The sequence below is a fragment of the Juglans microcarpa x Juglans regia genome, chromosome 3D (genome assembly GCF_004785595.1).
Source record: "Juglans microcarpa x Juglans regia isolate MS1-56 chromosome 3D, Jm3101_v1.0, whole genome shotgun sequence".
NCBI classification, from domain to species: Eukaryota; Viridiplantae; Streptophyta; class Magnoliopsida; order Fagales; family Juglandaceae; genus Juglans; species Juglans microcarpa x Juglans regia.
The window spans coordinates 38427601-38442975 of NC_054598.1; the positions used below are offsets into that span (position 1 = coordinate 38427601).

The window sequence follows — 15375 nt, forward strand, 5'->3', positions numbered from 1 at the left end:
TGACAATAGAACGTATGCTTCCAACTCATCTTCATCCCAGCCTGAGGCCGGGTTTAGATATGTGATATATAACCAGACGAAAGCAGGGGATGTGGAGGACTTGTGCCAAGTAGAGCATATATTCCAGACATCGTGGCCATCAGTCCGCAATCTGCTACCAGAAGACCCAAGTAGTATTTCCTGCACAGACTTGCGCAACCTATTGCTATACGGTTTTGAGCTTTCTTGGTGGACCGCTTGCGGAAATTGCGGCATCTTCGAGTTTAGCGAATACCGTTATTGCTGCAAAGACATAGGGGTGAGTAAACACTGCGGGATCCGATTTCTTACTGAGTAAACGATGAATGCTACTTTTACGAAATTTCTTTATGCATGTATACCCCATAATATATAGGAATGTTTGCAACCGCTAACATTATTTGTCTTTTGTTTGTCAAACCAGGAATCCTTGCAATACCATTTTGGGTTTACAATGGTGAGGTTAATTTTTATCTAAAAATTGATCGAAAGCGTGCACAATGAAAAACTTGGATGAATTATTGTGATGATATATATGATGATGAATTGATTTTAGTACGTGTCGATAATTCCAACCGCTAACTTTTATTCTTTTTTTTTCGGCGAAGCAGCTTTACGTGGCATACTAGAAGATTTGTATGAGCCTGGTAAGGTTAATTTCTTTCTCCAAAAGTTGCTGGAGTTCATGTATTATGTGAATTATGACAGTATGAGTTATATATATATTTAATTATTTATTTTTGGACACAAATGTTAATCTCAAGAATTATTTAGATTGTTATGCAAAATATTGGGCCATATTTTGAAATTATTTAAAATCACCTTTTCGTTTATTTTTCATGGATGTTAATTTATGTATATACTTTTTTTACTATTGCAGGCCTTATTAGGGATAAAGTAAGAAAGACAGCACGCGGTAAGATCATCTAACTCTGTTTTTATTTTCGCTATTAATAGTTCAAACTCTGCTAGAAACAGTATTTCCATGCTTGTTAGACTGCACTTTTAGAGAGAGAATCATACGACATACGGCATAAAGGTGGAGCAACACCATACGGCATACAGTGATGCACAAAAATCAACTTTACCTGATCATTCATTGGTCTCTGATCGATATTGCATCAAATTATTAATTACTAGTTTCAGCACTTGGACAAGATGAAACTTTAAGGACAGTTACTTGAACGATATAACAAATAGTACTCTTACTGTCGGTAGGATGGCAATTTGCTCTAAGCATTAACTATAATAATTTCGTTTTGATAAAATTCTGAGTTTTAATTAAGATAAATGATATTTACAATCATAAAATGTATAAATTCCGCCCACTCATTTGAAGAAATTGGATAAATCTAGAACCTATATAAAAAAAAAAGTTATTTTTTTACTAGCCGAATTCATTTTTTTTCAAAAAGAATATGCAAGACTTGCTTACTTTAAAATTATATCTAGCATTACTTATTAATTAATTGTGAATTTCCAAATGTTGATGATGATTTTATTCTTTTCTTCTGCAAAGCAGGACGTCGAGTTGATTATCGTATCGAAGGTTATTTAAATGGAGATAATAAAGGTGAGGTTTCTATATATGATAAAAATGTTAGAATTATATAAATTATATGATCAAATTCACACCTCTTAATCGTTTAAGTTTTTTGACATGGTAACTTAGTAGACTTCAAATGCAAACTCGATATGTCAATCATTTCATTTTACATAGCATGGTAACTTGTTTATATGCTTGGAAACTTGTTTATTCCATTTTCTTAGGCCATGAATTTTCTAATTCATTCAAATCACTTTCTTGGTTAATTAATTAATTAATATGTATTCTTTCTTGTAGGATTCCTAATACCACTAATGATCATTATTATCGACCTCGGTAAGAAACAATATATCTTTTGTCTTTTGTCTTCTTCGTTTTCTATTTCCCCTTTTAGAAGATATATAAACAAGAAGAAGATAGATAATATTAATGAAATTTACAAAAAATAATAATTACATATGTAGTTTGCTTAATTAGTAGAATTTTGAAAGTAGCGCAACAACATATTTTTTTCAACCGTTGGGTCGAAAGGATTCAACATGTTAATGCGATGCATGGTATTGATTGTTGCATTAAGCATCAAACAGTACTCTTATATATGAAGAACTTCTCAATAAATACATTTTTATTCACACGAAAGAGGCATTGATCCTTCTAAACAAAGAGGTGTATGATGATATTGCTCTAGGAGTAGTTGTGGTATCGAATATCTAGGAGGCTGTATGTGAAATTCATCATATGTACCTTTCATTTTGATGAGATTTACACTGAAAAAGAATAACTACTTTGCTTAAGTACTAGAACTTTTAACTATTAATAGATACGTTTTCTTACAATCCATTTCATTCAATGATGCTTTTTCATAGGGCTATACCATGGAGCAAAAATTATAATCGGGGCCCCATTTGTGGTTGCATTCTTGATATATAAATGGCGCAGGAGACATTTATCAGCATTTGACATCATTGAAGAATTTTTACAAAATAACAATAATCTCATGCCAATAAGGTATTCGTACTCAGAAGTTAAGAAAATGACCAAAAATTTTAAGGATAAACTAGGTGAAGGTGGCTATGGCACTGTCTTTAAGGGAACACTTCGAAGTGGCCGACGTGTAGCTATAAAGATGTTAGGTAAGTCCAAAGCTAACGGACAAGAGTTTATCAGTGAAGTTGCAACAATTGGAAGAATCCATCACATTAATGTAGTGCAACTAATTGGCTTTTGTGTTGAGGGATCAAAACGTGCTCTTATATATGAGTTCATGCCCAATGGATCTCTCAATAAATACATTTTTTCACAAGAAGGAAGTATTCTTCTAAGTTACGAGAAAATGCATGATATTGCTTTGGGAGTAGCTCATGCTATTGAGTATTTGCATCGAGGATGTCAAATGCAGATTCTGCATTTTGATATCAAGCCTCACAATATTCTGCTCGACGAAGACTTTACTCCTAAGGTTTCTGACTTTGGTCTAGCAAAATTGTACCATATAGATGACAATACTATTTCTTTAACTGCTGTAAGGGGAACATTAGGATACATGGCCCCTGAGTTGTGCTACAAAAATATTGGAAGCATCTCATGCAAAGCTGATGTTTATAGTTTTGGAATGTTATTGATGGACATGATGGGTAGGCGAAAGAACATGAATGCAATTGCAGACCAATCAAGTGAATACTTTCCCACTTGTGTCTATGAGGAAGTGCAAGATGAAAATGGGATAAAATTAGAAAATGCCACGGAAGATGAAAAGAAAATAGCCAAAGAGATTATTGTAGTTGCGTTATGGTGTATACAGATGAAACCAAACGATCGTCCTTCAATGAATAAAGTTGTAGAAATGCTTGAAAGGGGTGTTGAAAGGTTACAAATGCCTCCCAAGCCTTTTCTATCATCACTGGAGAGACAACCAGAAGATATTGAAGACAATTCAAATCAAACTTTCCTGTCAAGTCAATATACTCAATCGTCGATCCAAAGTAATTGATATGTTGATTGTTGGTTTTACATGGGGAACCTATTAGCCCTAACCAAGAAGAAGATCTTGTAATATTTGACATGCTACATATGATTGCTTTCCTTATTCCCATTATCTTTTACTTGGAAATTTTATCTGCTCATACTTCAGTAACAAATTTGATTTCAATTTGGCAAGGTACAATGTGATTATTCAATTTTAATGTAATCATGATCTCTACTTGCTTCTTGAATTTCACATATAAAACTCATTGTTAAGAGCTCCCGAAAGGTCACGAGGCCATTGTATTGGTAGCAAGGCCCTATGATGTTTGGAGTCCCTAAAAGAAAACCATGGGGATAACATTCTAAAGCTCTCCATAACCTTATAAAAACAACAACCAAGAGTTTGAAACTACCAAAAAAGCAAAAATGAAAATGGAAAAGAAATGAAAAGACAAAGTTTTATTTTATACAATCTCCTTTGCATAATTCTTGGAAAAAAAAAAGAATAAACCATTTTTGTGAAGGTTGCATGTCCTATTAATTCTCGAAATCGTCCTCAGCCACTACAGTTGATGAAAATTTCCTGATGTGCATATAATTTCATTCTTTTAGGCCATGTTAGTTATATTTTGTGTTCGAATTTTGTACCCTACATAACAACATTATTACCTCTAGTACATGTAACACATATATACATCCTTGATGCAAAAAAATCCTTTTTATAATTATCAATTTCTAGAAGATTAGAGAGCTCTTTGCACACATCCTGTAAAAATTGAATAAACTAAAATCTTGTCATTTCCTTTTCCAAAATATTTGTATGCAAGCATTTCTTTTGAGATTTTATTATGAGCAAGTTGGAGAGATGAGTTATCATGGTCGTACCTAGTAATTGATGATAGCTCATCACTAGCCTAGACCCATGTCAACATGTCTCACGGACAGTGAGTAAGCCCATCCCCGAAAGAGTGGAAAAATCTCAAAGCCTGATGCTTCTATCTCTCTCTCAGAGCCCACCCCCCAAAACATGGGCTTCACTACTCTTTATTGAAGAAAATTGATGATCTTAGTCACTTAACACTACCCTAACAAGATTATTAAGGTTATCCGGACGGAGACATATTAATACTTGTTGTCTCTTTCAATTATTAAAATGGACTTGATTAATTTAAACATAAATTTGATAGATGCCAAGCTTAATTTTTAAATAAATTCATATATGTATATCACATTAAGCAAAAAGTAATAATTTGAAGGAGAAAACACCTACATAGACAATGCAGCTTTCACTCAGCTTGAGATTCTAGAGTGATTTGTACTTTATGAGAAGACCTTTATTATCTTACTTTTTTTCTCTCCTTGATAAATCAGATCATGATGAAGATAACTCACAACTCAAACAACCTGCAAGTGATAAGGCTAAGATTTAAGGAAACAAGTGAGGTGATAGGCCTTCAAACTAACTGTAACACCCCGTATTTTTTTTAGTATATTTTTTTAATTGAACGATTATTTGTTATTAATTTAAAAATTTATTCTCTTGTTTTAAAATTGTTGGATTTTTAGTGGGTTTATTTTTATGATTTTAATTTTGTGAAATTTATTTTTGAAGTGCTTTCTTTAAAATAATTATTGTTATGTGTTTAAATTTCTTCTCGAATTAAATTAACTTCTTGTTGGGTTTAATTATTTATTTTCATTTTAATTACTGCGTTTGAATTATTTTATTTCACTTGCTGTTTTAAAATCGTTTCCGTTGAATCATTTTTTTTGTGACCCAAGTTGTGAATTTTGGACCTCATTTCTTTTCCCTCTAGTTTTTTTTTCTTTTCCTTTTCTTTTCCTTTTCTTCTTTTTTTTCTTTTTTTTTTTTTTTTTTCTTTCTCCCCTGGGTTCACTTCCCGCGCAGACATCTCTCTCTCTCTCTCTCTCTCTCTCTCGCCGTGCAACCGTCCCTCACCCAGCCCGCCGCCGTCGCGCCGCCGTGCGCGACACCGCCCACCCCATCGTGCTCCCCACCGGCCGGCGACCTCACCCCTTCAATTTCAGCCCTCCTCGCGCCGCCATTAGCCCCCACGCACCACACCAAGCCGCGGCACTCCTTGCGTCGCTGCGCCGCCGTCGCGCCACCTCTGGCCACCATCTTCTCACCACATCATCCTCGACCTCTTGCCAACCCATTGGACCCAACCCCACCTCCGATCCGTCACCGGTGAAGCACATTCATCAACATTTCCGATTTGGGTATTTTGGCCTTCTACCGCCTTTTGCGCCGCCACCCACGGCCAACCACCACCACCATTAGCTTCACCGACATCCCTAAGCCCTACCCTATCAATCTCGGGTCTTCGTTTGCACCCGTTCAAAAGTGGGTTTTTGAGACCCACGGCCACAGTGCATTTGGCACTGTTTTGTTGCTGCGTTGCCGCTTCTAGCACCTCCGTGATCTTTCAAAAATTATATTATAGCATTGTAAGTATTTTTCTCGAAGAACTTTTGAGATTTAAATGTATTTTTGCGCTAATTTATATTTACTGTGAATTTGCTGTTTGTGCCGGACTGAGTCCGAGGAGTAAAGGGGGTCGGTTGGATTGGATGATGGAGTTGTTTGTGTGATTGGTTTATGCTATGAAATTTGTTCGCTGTTTCGGATTTAAATATTGGTGTTTTGAATTTGACGTTGGTCATGGTGGATATTGGTGATTTTTTAGGAAGTGGTGATATATTTTAGGATTATGAGGGTTTTGAGTTTTTGAGAAATTAAGATAGATTATTTTAGAAGCTTAGGCTTAAATATGGAAATCCGTGATTGATTGAAAACTTACGAAAATTGTGTGATTATTTTTATAGGTGACGATTTATAGTCGACTCGACATTTTTGAGGAAATTTCTGAAAAGCTAAGTTGCCCAGGTAAGCGGGGTTCATATACTAGTTTTGCATAAAATAAATAAAAGGAGGTTGACTTTGAGAATAAATGTGTTTATTTTCTTTTGAAAGAGATGATCTGAAAACAACCTCAGATGTTTATTCTGCATATGCATAAATTCTATATAAGAGAAAGTGTTTTTCTGTCATGACTAGTGTAGACATGAGCTAGTTTTGTATACTGTACTTCTGAACTATGTAAAAGAACGAATAAGGAATTCTAAAAGTTTTGTTATAAACAAATGAGAATGTTTTGTTTATGTTTATCTCGAACATGTGAAATGATCTGAAGCTTTTCAGTGTTTTGTTTTGATGTGATGTGTCATCTGAAAACATTGGCATGAAGTTCTGATTCTGTATATGATTGTAATCGGATTTTCGATGAAATCCGTTCTGTTTCTGTTAAGGCCCAGCCACGGGTATAATGGTGGTTTATAACCCTACCACGGGGGTGAAACATGGTATACGGCCCAGCCACGGGTAAAATGGTGGTTTATAACCCTACCACGGGGGTGAAACATGGTATACGGCCCAGCCACGGGTATAATGGTGGTTTATAACCCTACCACGGGGGTTAAACATGGTATTGTCCCGACGTGATATTAAACGATGATAAGATTATAATGTTTCAGTTTAGAAATGCCAACGGTTTCTCTTTTTGGAATAAGTATATCTTTCTGAGAAATTTCGCTCTAATGTTTTTGTACAAGTTTTGTTTCCGCATTCTGAAAGTAAATGTTTTGTTCGGCTTATCGAATGTTATAAATGCTCATGTTTACATGCTAATATATGCTCTCTGCTTGCTGAGTTGTTGATAACTCACCCCCTTATCTCCATAATATTTCAGATGACATTGAAGGTTCAGCTGAAGATCAGTATTAGAGTCTATGGAGAAGATTAGCATTGATTTGTTGTTGGGTATCTCATGATATTAGTGTTGGTGTTGTAGATTAATTATCTTTCTTAAGTTTACTTCAATGGATTTAGACGATTTATGGAGACTATGTTAATGTTTTATTATTTCTAATTGTTATTTGAGACATGAAGAAGAGTTGATTTTATTTGGGTTGTTGGACTGAATATTGGATAAATGAGTTTATTTGATTTATTTAATTGAAGTATTTACGTTCGACTTGAGGTTTGAAAGATGGATATATTCTTGAATTTGGCAGTACTCTAGCCTTGTTAGAGCGGATTATCAGGTTTTATGAGTTAACTCTCCGGACCCTTGGGGTCGGGGTGTTACACTAACCCTATATAATCTTGATAAACATGTAGAGTTAGCGATGAAATTAAATACTAGTGTATGATCATTTATAAATACATGCGGACTCCCTCTAAGAATCAGAGAGGAAATCATTCTTTACAAAACAATGCATACTTTAGTTTTGCACTTATTTATGTGTTTTTCAATTTTAAAATTTTTTTATCTAGAAAATAAGCTCGCATTCATGAACTTTCTGAGAAGATTGTTAACATCAACAACAAGGAAAGAAAGCAAACTTCTTCCATTTAAAAGACCGAACATATTATATATTTTAATAAGCATGGTACCAGCCTCACTAATTGATTGATTGCAATGTTGTAGAACACTCCTTGGCATAGGCTCATTTATGTATGTGTATATATATACACATACATACTAGTTGTGGAGTATCATGCAGGGCACGCTTACCTAGTTGTGAGAAAAAAAATGTAGAGATTACAAATGTCCACAAAAGGCAAAAATAATATGATTTTTCAAATAAAATTGATTAGTCAATAGTTTAATGAATAGGAGTAGAAATGCAAATTTTAACAGGCATCTATAGATAATAATAACCAAAACGTTGCGGTACTATGAGTAATATGGAAACTAAAAGACTGGAGATATTCTAGCAATAGTTTTCTTAGCAAAATATATGAATAAACTTAAAAAGTCAGATCTATATTACATAAGCTTGTCCTGATACTCCTATAAAGCGCTCTTCACCAAAGAAAACTCACTTTGCACCATTATCATCTCTTTGGTATTCCCCCCTCTCGGGAGCAAACTAAATTGGCATCCACGAACATATCAAGGTGAGACAGGAGATCAATAGACAAAGATTTCCATTCAAGTTTATGAGAATTTTAGCAACATGAATATAATGAAATATGTGCACAAGAACAATCTTTTGCCCCACATCTAAATTATAATCATTAAAAGAATAAATTGTGAAATAGTGGATCAATTCAAATTCCAACGAAGGGAGCAAGAAATTCCTCCCCCCACCCCGAAAGAAAATGACCCTAAAAAAGGAAATGAAGAAGAATAAAAAGCCACCCAATGCACACAGTGATATACGTGTCAGTATTCATGTTATTGATAATGAGCATATTACATTGAACACATTTATGTACTTTTTGTTACTGGCAAAGTCCCACACTTCTTTAAGATTTACAACCTGTTAGGATAAGTTGTTAAATTAGCTTTTGACAGAAGAAACTAATCAATAAATTATCTAAAAATCATAACCAATAAAGACCTGCCAGTTTTCATCTGTCGTATACGCCTCAACCACAATTTTGCAGGGGTCATTATTAGAGCTATCAGTTAAGCCTTTGATTAGAATCAACACATTCAAAATTCCAGTATCTATGAAGAATACAATATCATTATGAGTAAGTCACCATTTACATTAACTTGTCCAGACATGACAAGATTTGAAGATGAACAAAGTGAGAAAACAAATGAACCTTAATTCAGTTTGAAACACACAAAGATAATCAGAATTTCAAATGGAACCTCAAGACACTTAAGTTATAACACCCCGTATTTTAATGTATTTTTAATGAAGGAATTATTTTTATTGATTCAAAAATTTATTCTCTTGTTTTAAAATTATTGAATTTTTAATTGGGTTATTTTTTATGATTTTTAGTTTACGAAAATTATTTTTAAAGTGTTTTCTTTAAATTAATTAATGTTATGTGTTTAAATTTCTTCTCGAATTAAATTAACTTATTATCGGGTTTAATTATTTATTTTAATTTTAACCACTGCGTTTGAAATATTTTATTTCACTTGCTGTTTAAAAATCGTTTCCGTTGGATCATTTTTGTGACTCAAAATGTAAGGATTAGACATCATTTCTTTCCCTACAATTTCTTTCCTCTTTTCTTTTTCCTTCCTTTTTCTTTTCTTCCTTTCTTTTCTTTCTTTTCTTTTTCTTTCTCTGGTTCCTCCCGCGCGAAGCCCAGCCCCCCTCCCTCTCTCTCCGTTCGTTCTTCGTCTCCACCTAGAGCCGCCGTGCGCCGGCGGTGGTCGACACCACCCAGCCCACCGTCCTCCCCAGCCACCGGCGACCACCACCCTCCAATTTCAGCCCCAGCTGCACCACCGTTAGCCCCCACGCGCCACACCAAGCCGCGGCACCTCTTGTGCTCGCGCGCCGCCGTTGCACCACCATTGGCCGTCATTTCTTCACCACATCATCATCGACCTCCTAGCAACCAATTGGACCCAACCCTACCTCCGATCCGACACCGGTGAAGTACATCGAACCTCATTTCCGATTTGGGTGTTTTTGGCCTCCAACCACCATTTGCGCCGCCATCCACGGCCAACCACCACCACCACTAGCTTCACCGACATCCCTAGGCCCTACCCTATCAATCTCTGGTGTTCGTTTGCACCCGTTAAAAAGTGGGTATCTGTGACCTACGACCACAGTGTATTTTGCACTATTCTGCAACTGTTTTTCCACTTCTTGCGCTTCCGTGATCTTCCAGAAATTATTATATAGCACTGTAAGTATTTTCTAAAGAATTCTCGTGAATTTAATGTATTTTTGCACTAACACATTACACTGTATTTAATTGCTTATTAGTTTTGGCGGACTGAGTCCGAGGAGTAACGTGGTTGATTGGATTGAGTAATGGAGTTGTTAGTATGATTGGTTTAGACTATGAGATTTGTTGGCTGTTTGGGTTTAAATATTGGTGTTTTGTGTATGACGTGGGTTGTGGTGGATATTGGTGATTTTAGGAAGTAATGATATATTTTGGGATTATGAAGGTTTTAAGTTTTGAGAAATTTAAAATAGGTTATTTAAGAAGCTTAGACTTAAATATCGAAATATGTGATCTATTGGAAACTTACAGAAATTACGTGATTATTTTTATAGGTGACGATTTATAGTCGACTCGACATTTTTTAGGAAATTTTTGGAAAAGTTAAGTCGTCCAGGTAAGCGGGGTTCCTATGCTAGATTTGCATAAAAAGAAATGAACTGAGGTTGGTTTGTAAAAATGTGCATGTTGTTTTAAAAAGAAAAAGTGAAAAACAACCTCAGTATATGTTTTGCATTCCCTCATGAGATACGTATGAAAGAGAAAAGAAATGTTTTTTGACATGAAATGTGTAGACATGAGCAATATTTGACATGTTTCTGAAATATGCAAAAGAGCGAATATGATATCATTGAAATTTTTATGCATGTGATATGAAATGATCTGGATCTGTTTTTGATCAAATAGAAATGATATGAATATGTTTCGCACGTGTTTTGATATGATATGGATATGATAAAATTTTGGCATACTTATCTGTTCTGAATATGGTTCTGATATGATGATACTGTTCACGTGATATGGTTGGTACCACCATGATATGATATGAGTGCACCCACTTTGGAAACAAAGTGGTCTTTTTACGTGTTCTTTCCTGTGTGCACACTCGGGGCTCCGAGATTGAAAAATGGGAAGTTCACTACATGATACTGCCTGGTTTGGCCACCGGGAATAGCACAACCCTACCACGGGGGTTAAACATGGTATATGATATGATATGATAAGATAAAGATGTTCAGTTATGTTATGCCAAAGTGTTTCTGAATGGGAAATGGATCCTTAAATTTGAATTGTTGATTTTGAGTATGAAAAGATTGAAACGTCGCTCTGATTTTCCGATAATACGTTTTTATGAGATCTGCATATAAAATAAAAGGTTTTTGTTTCTGCATACTGAACTTTCTGAAAAGGCTCATGTTTACATACTAGTATATGTTCTCTGCTTACTGAGTTGTTGATAACTCACCCCTTATCTCCACCATCTTTTTCAGATGATTTGAAAGTTTCAGTTGAGGATCAAGGATATGGAGCATGGGTGAGAAGAGTTAGAATGATGGTTTAAGCATAGAAGATTTATATGGGTATTGAAAGTTTTCATTCAGTAAGCTTGTTGTGTTCTGATGTTGTGGTTTGTTGGGAGATTGATGTTTATATTAAGACTTTGTATTGTCTTAGAATAGTTATTCTGGAGTAAGTGATGTAAATATATGAGTATTTTGTGCGATAGAGAAAAATTAGAGTATATACTATGTGGAAGAAAAATGATTTTTAAGTGACATGAGTTAACTCTCCAGACCCTCAGGGACGGGGCGTTACAGTTGGTATCAGAGCCAGGTTTGAGATTTTGCAGACTATAACATGAGGTTTTGGATATCTGTTGGTTTAAGGAGTAATTTCATATTTGGGGTATAGAAATTTGAGGACTACAAGCTAAAGGATTATGGGGAAATTCCAGGTTTGAGATTCTGTAGAGTTTATGGATTGAGGTTTTGGGAATTTGAGGATGCAGATTTGATGGGCTTATTTTAAAGGTTGTAGGACATGACTTGGAGGTCTAGATTTTAAAGTTTACATAAGTTTGACCGAAAGTCAAGTTTGAGGTTTGCATACTATAATAAGATGTTTGATGATATTTAAGGTTTTAAAATTTTGAAAGCACTAGGACATGATTTTAAAGATATTCGGTTTGAGCTTTTGCATACTCATGTTGGATGGCGTACGAAATCTAAGGTTTTGAATATCTATGGGCTAGGAAGTTAACTCAGATTGGAGATATGGAAATTTGAAGATTATAAGAGATGATTTTATTTGTTTTTAAAGTTTTAGAATTTGGCAACATTTTGGAATATATTCTAGGATGTTTGAGGTCTTAGATGGTGTGTGTTTTAAAAAGAAGATTTTGAAGAGAACTAAGGCTTTAGATTTTAATAAATGACTTTCTTTACACTTGGAGTTTTAGATCAGGTAGGCATACTTTGTTGACTATAGGTAAGGATCTTTTATAAGATGTAATGTTTATAGTTTTGAAGGTGCACATAAGTTCAATTGTATGATAACTTTGAGGTTCTACAGACTGTAACATATAAGGTTTTGGATATCGATTCGGTTTAGGAAGTAATTTCATACTTGATATATATACAGAAAATTGAGAACTAAGACATGATTATGGGAATATTTCAAGTTTAAGATTCTGCAGACTAAAAACATTTAAGTTTGGATATCCGTGATTTAGGAAGAAACTTCAGATTTGAGGTGTAGATTTGTAAAGAATAATAACTGATTTTATAGATATTTAAGATTTTAAATTTTGCAGACTTTATGATTGAGTGTTGAGATTTTGAGATTTAGTGAGTTTAGATCCAATAAGCTTACTTTGTGGACTATAAGAGATAATCTTTATAAGATTTAAGGTTTAGATTCTTGTGGTTTAAATTCTAAAGATGTACGGGAGTTTAGACCGATGTCGGGATTACAATATTTGATGGTAGGAAGGATTATATGAGTTGGTTAAAGATATGGCTAAGAATGGGTAAGACCATATGTCCAGTAGGTACAGTAGCAGAAAAGTTTAAGGGTTTAATTTGAAATTATTACTTTTATTTAAATTGAATTTATTTCATTTTATTTGATTTTATTTTATTTGAATTGAAATTATGTTATTTATTTTATATTATTTTGTTTTATTTTATTTTGTTCAAAGTTGAAAAATGGATTAAAGATTAAGTTATGGCAGGAAGATGGTACGACTGAGAATGTCATTGTTAGGTATCAATATTTAGTGTAGTAGGCTTGAACTTTTATCGACTTGGTTTGCTTTTGAAATCTTGAGGCATGAAAGGAAGGGCATGTCTGGGTGATCTCTTTGAGGCGTAGGATAATTGTGGTATTAGATTTTGTGGAGATATGACACAAGGCTTTAGAATAGGAGGTTGTAAGTTCAACAAACTTTAAGGATAGATTTGCGAGAATTTCACTAAAGGATTAAGGTTTACAAACTTTAAGAAATGATTTGTTATCTTTTAATATTTTAGATCTTGAAAGCTTCGGGAGTCGATTGTCTTATTATTGGATATAAGTTCATCGATCTTACAGATTTCGGAAATTGATTCTTATATATTTTAGGTTTTAGAATTGCAATTTGAAGGACTGATTTATAATAAGATTGGAATTTTAATTCTGCAGGCTTGGTGTGTTAGCTTGATTTATTTTGGAGACTGATTAATGTGTGACCATTAATGGGGTTGATCGAAGTTGAGTTATTGATATAGAGATTTTTTAAGGGGATTATTTCTTTGAGAATTGAAGGTATTGATCTAGTTTGGATAATGATTGTTATTAGTTCGAAGTTATAGCGACAGGTTTTGGGATTTGATCCGTATTGAATTTAAGGATAATAGTTGGTGCAGATTCATGAATGAATTCTTAGTGAGTTGAGGAAAGTGTGTAATAGTTCATGGTTTTGGAGATCAAGAATTTTCTACCAAATGTGGTGAGAGTTTTCTGGTTAATAGGTGTTGAGCTACCTCGTACTCAATGGTGTTATGTTGTGATATAATTAAGGATTCAAATCTTGTGTTGATCTTAAGGGATTATTAGTGATTTGAAAATTTGAGATGATACTTGTAATTAGAGATTAAACTTTTGGTGATGCGGATTTAAGATATAATTCTTGTTGATTTTGAGGGAATAGGTCTGGATGATGGAAATACTTATTGATGTTTAACTTTAGAAGTGACTAATAGATTACCAACTTGTAGAATTCAAGGAAGGTTTGGAAGTTATAGCATAGGAGCTGATTGAGGTTAGCAGTTTATTGTGGGAAGGTAATAATCATTGGGTTTTGCTGAGTGTTGTATTAATGTTGTTGGTATGGTCTTTTCGAGCGTGTTTTGGGAGGTATCTTGTATCTTGCTTTAGCGAGATGTTTGGCTCTACAAATTTCGAGGACAAAATTTTTTTAAGGGGGAGGATATAACACCCCGTATTTTAGTGTATTTTTAATGAAGGAATTATTTTTATTGATTCAAAAATTTATTCTCTTGTTTTAAAATTATTGAATTTTTAATTGGGTTATTTTTTATGATTTTTAGTTTACGAAAATTATTTTTGAAGTGTTTTCTTTAAATTAATTATTGTTATATGTTTAAATTTCTTCTCGAATTAAATTAACTTATTATCGGGTTTAATTATTTATTTTAATTTTAATCACTGCGTTTGAAATATTTTATTTCACTTGCTGTTTTAAAATCGTTTCCGTTGGATCATTTTTGTGACCCAAGATGTAAGGATTATACATCATTTCTTTCCCTACAATTTCTTTCCTCTTTTCTTTTTCCTTCCTTTTTCTTTTCTTCCTTTCTTTTCTTTCTTTTCTTTTTCTTTCTCTGGTTCCTCCCGCGCGAAGCCCAGCCCCCCTCCCTCTCTCTCCGTTCGTTCTTTGTCTCCACCCAGAGCCGCCGTGCGCCGGCGGTGGTTGACGCCACCCAACCCACCATCCTCCCCAGCCACCGGCGACCACCACCCTCCGATTTCAGCCCCAGCCGCACCGCCGTTATCCCCCACGCGCCACACCAAGTCGCGGCACCTCTTGTGCTCGCGCGCCGCCGTTGCACCACCATTGGCCGCCATTTCTTCACCACATCATCATCGACCTCCTAGCAACCAATTGGACCCAACCCCACCTCCGATCCGTCACCGGTGAAGTACATCGAACCTCATTTCCGATTTGGATGTTTTTGGCCTCCAACCACCATTTGCGCCGCCACCCACGGCCAACCACCACCACCACTATCTTCACCGACATCCCTAGGCCCTACCCTATCAATCT

General features: G+C 34.9%; 2 protein-coding genes, 1 long non-coding RNA gene and 1 pseudogene across 3 annotated transcripts in view; 3 read left to right on the top strand and 1 right to left on the bottom strand.

The window, feature by feature from the left end:
* Positions 1 to 15375, top strand: part of LOC121255310 (LEAF RUST 10 DISEASE-RESISTANCE LOCUS RECEPTOR-LIKE PROTEIN KINASE-like 1.2) — a 42464-nt gene that overhangs the window by 26851 nt on the left and 238 nt on the right. Inside the window, exons 3-5 of the mRNA XM_041155572.1 lie at positions 630 to 699; positions 12422 to 12424; positions 14397 to 14415. Of these exons, the coding sequence (XP_041011506.1) occupies positions 630 to 699; positions 12422 to 12424; positions 14397 to 14415 (92 nt within the window). The remainder of the gene's footprint in view (positions 1 to 629; positions 700 to 12421; positions 12425 to 14396; positions 14416 to 15375) is intronic.
* LOC121254644 overlaps positions 1 to 15375 on the bottom strand; it is a 36565-nt pseudogene that overhangs the window by 15658 nt on the left and 5532 nt on the right.
* LOC121254642 (rust resistance kinase Lr10-like) lies at positions 1530 to 3650 on the top strand. Its single transcript, XM_041154764.1, has 2 exons — positions 1530 to 1900; positions 2431 to 3650. The coding sequence occupies exons 1-2, from the start codon at positions 1879 to 1881 to the stop codon at positions 3552 to 3554; spliced, it is 1146 nt and encodes a 381-aa protein (XP_041010698.1). The 5' UTR covers positions 1530 to 1878; the 3' UTR covers positions 3555 to 3650.
* Positions 10623 to 12314, top strand: LOC121254646. The gene is made up of 3 exons (XR_005938681.1): positions 10623 to 10665; positions 11540 to 11882; positions 12004 to 12314. It is a non-coding gene; the product is annotated as an uncharacterized LOC121254646 (long non-coding RNA).

Excerpts from the sequence above, each read along its gene's own strand:
- LOC121254642 (XM_041154764.1), top strand. The coding sequence starts at position 1,879 with ATGATCATTATTATCGACCTCG. Across the intron at positions 1,901-2,430 it reads GATCATTATTATCGACCTCG|GGCTATACCATGGAGCAAAA; the intron begins GTAAGAAACAAT and ends GCTTTTTCATAG.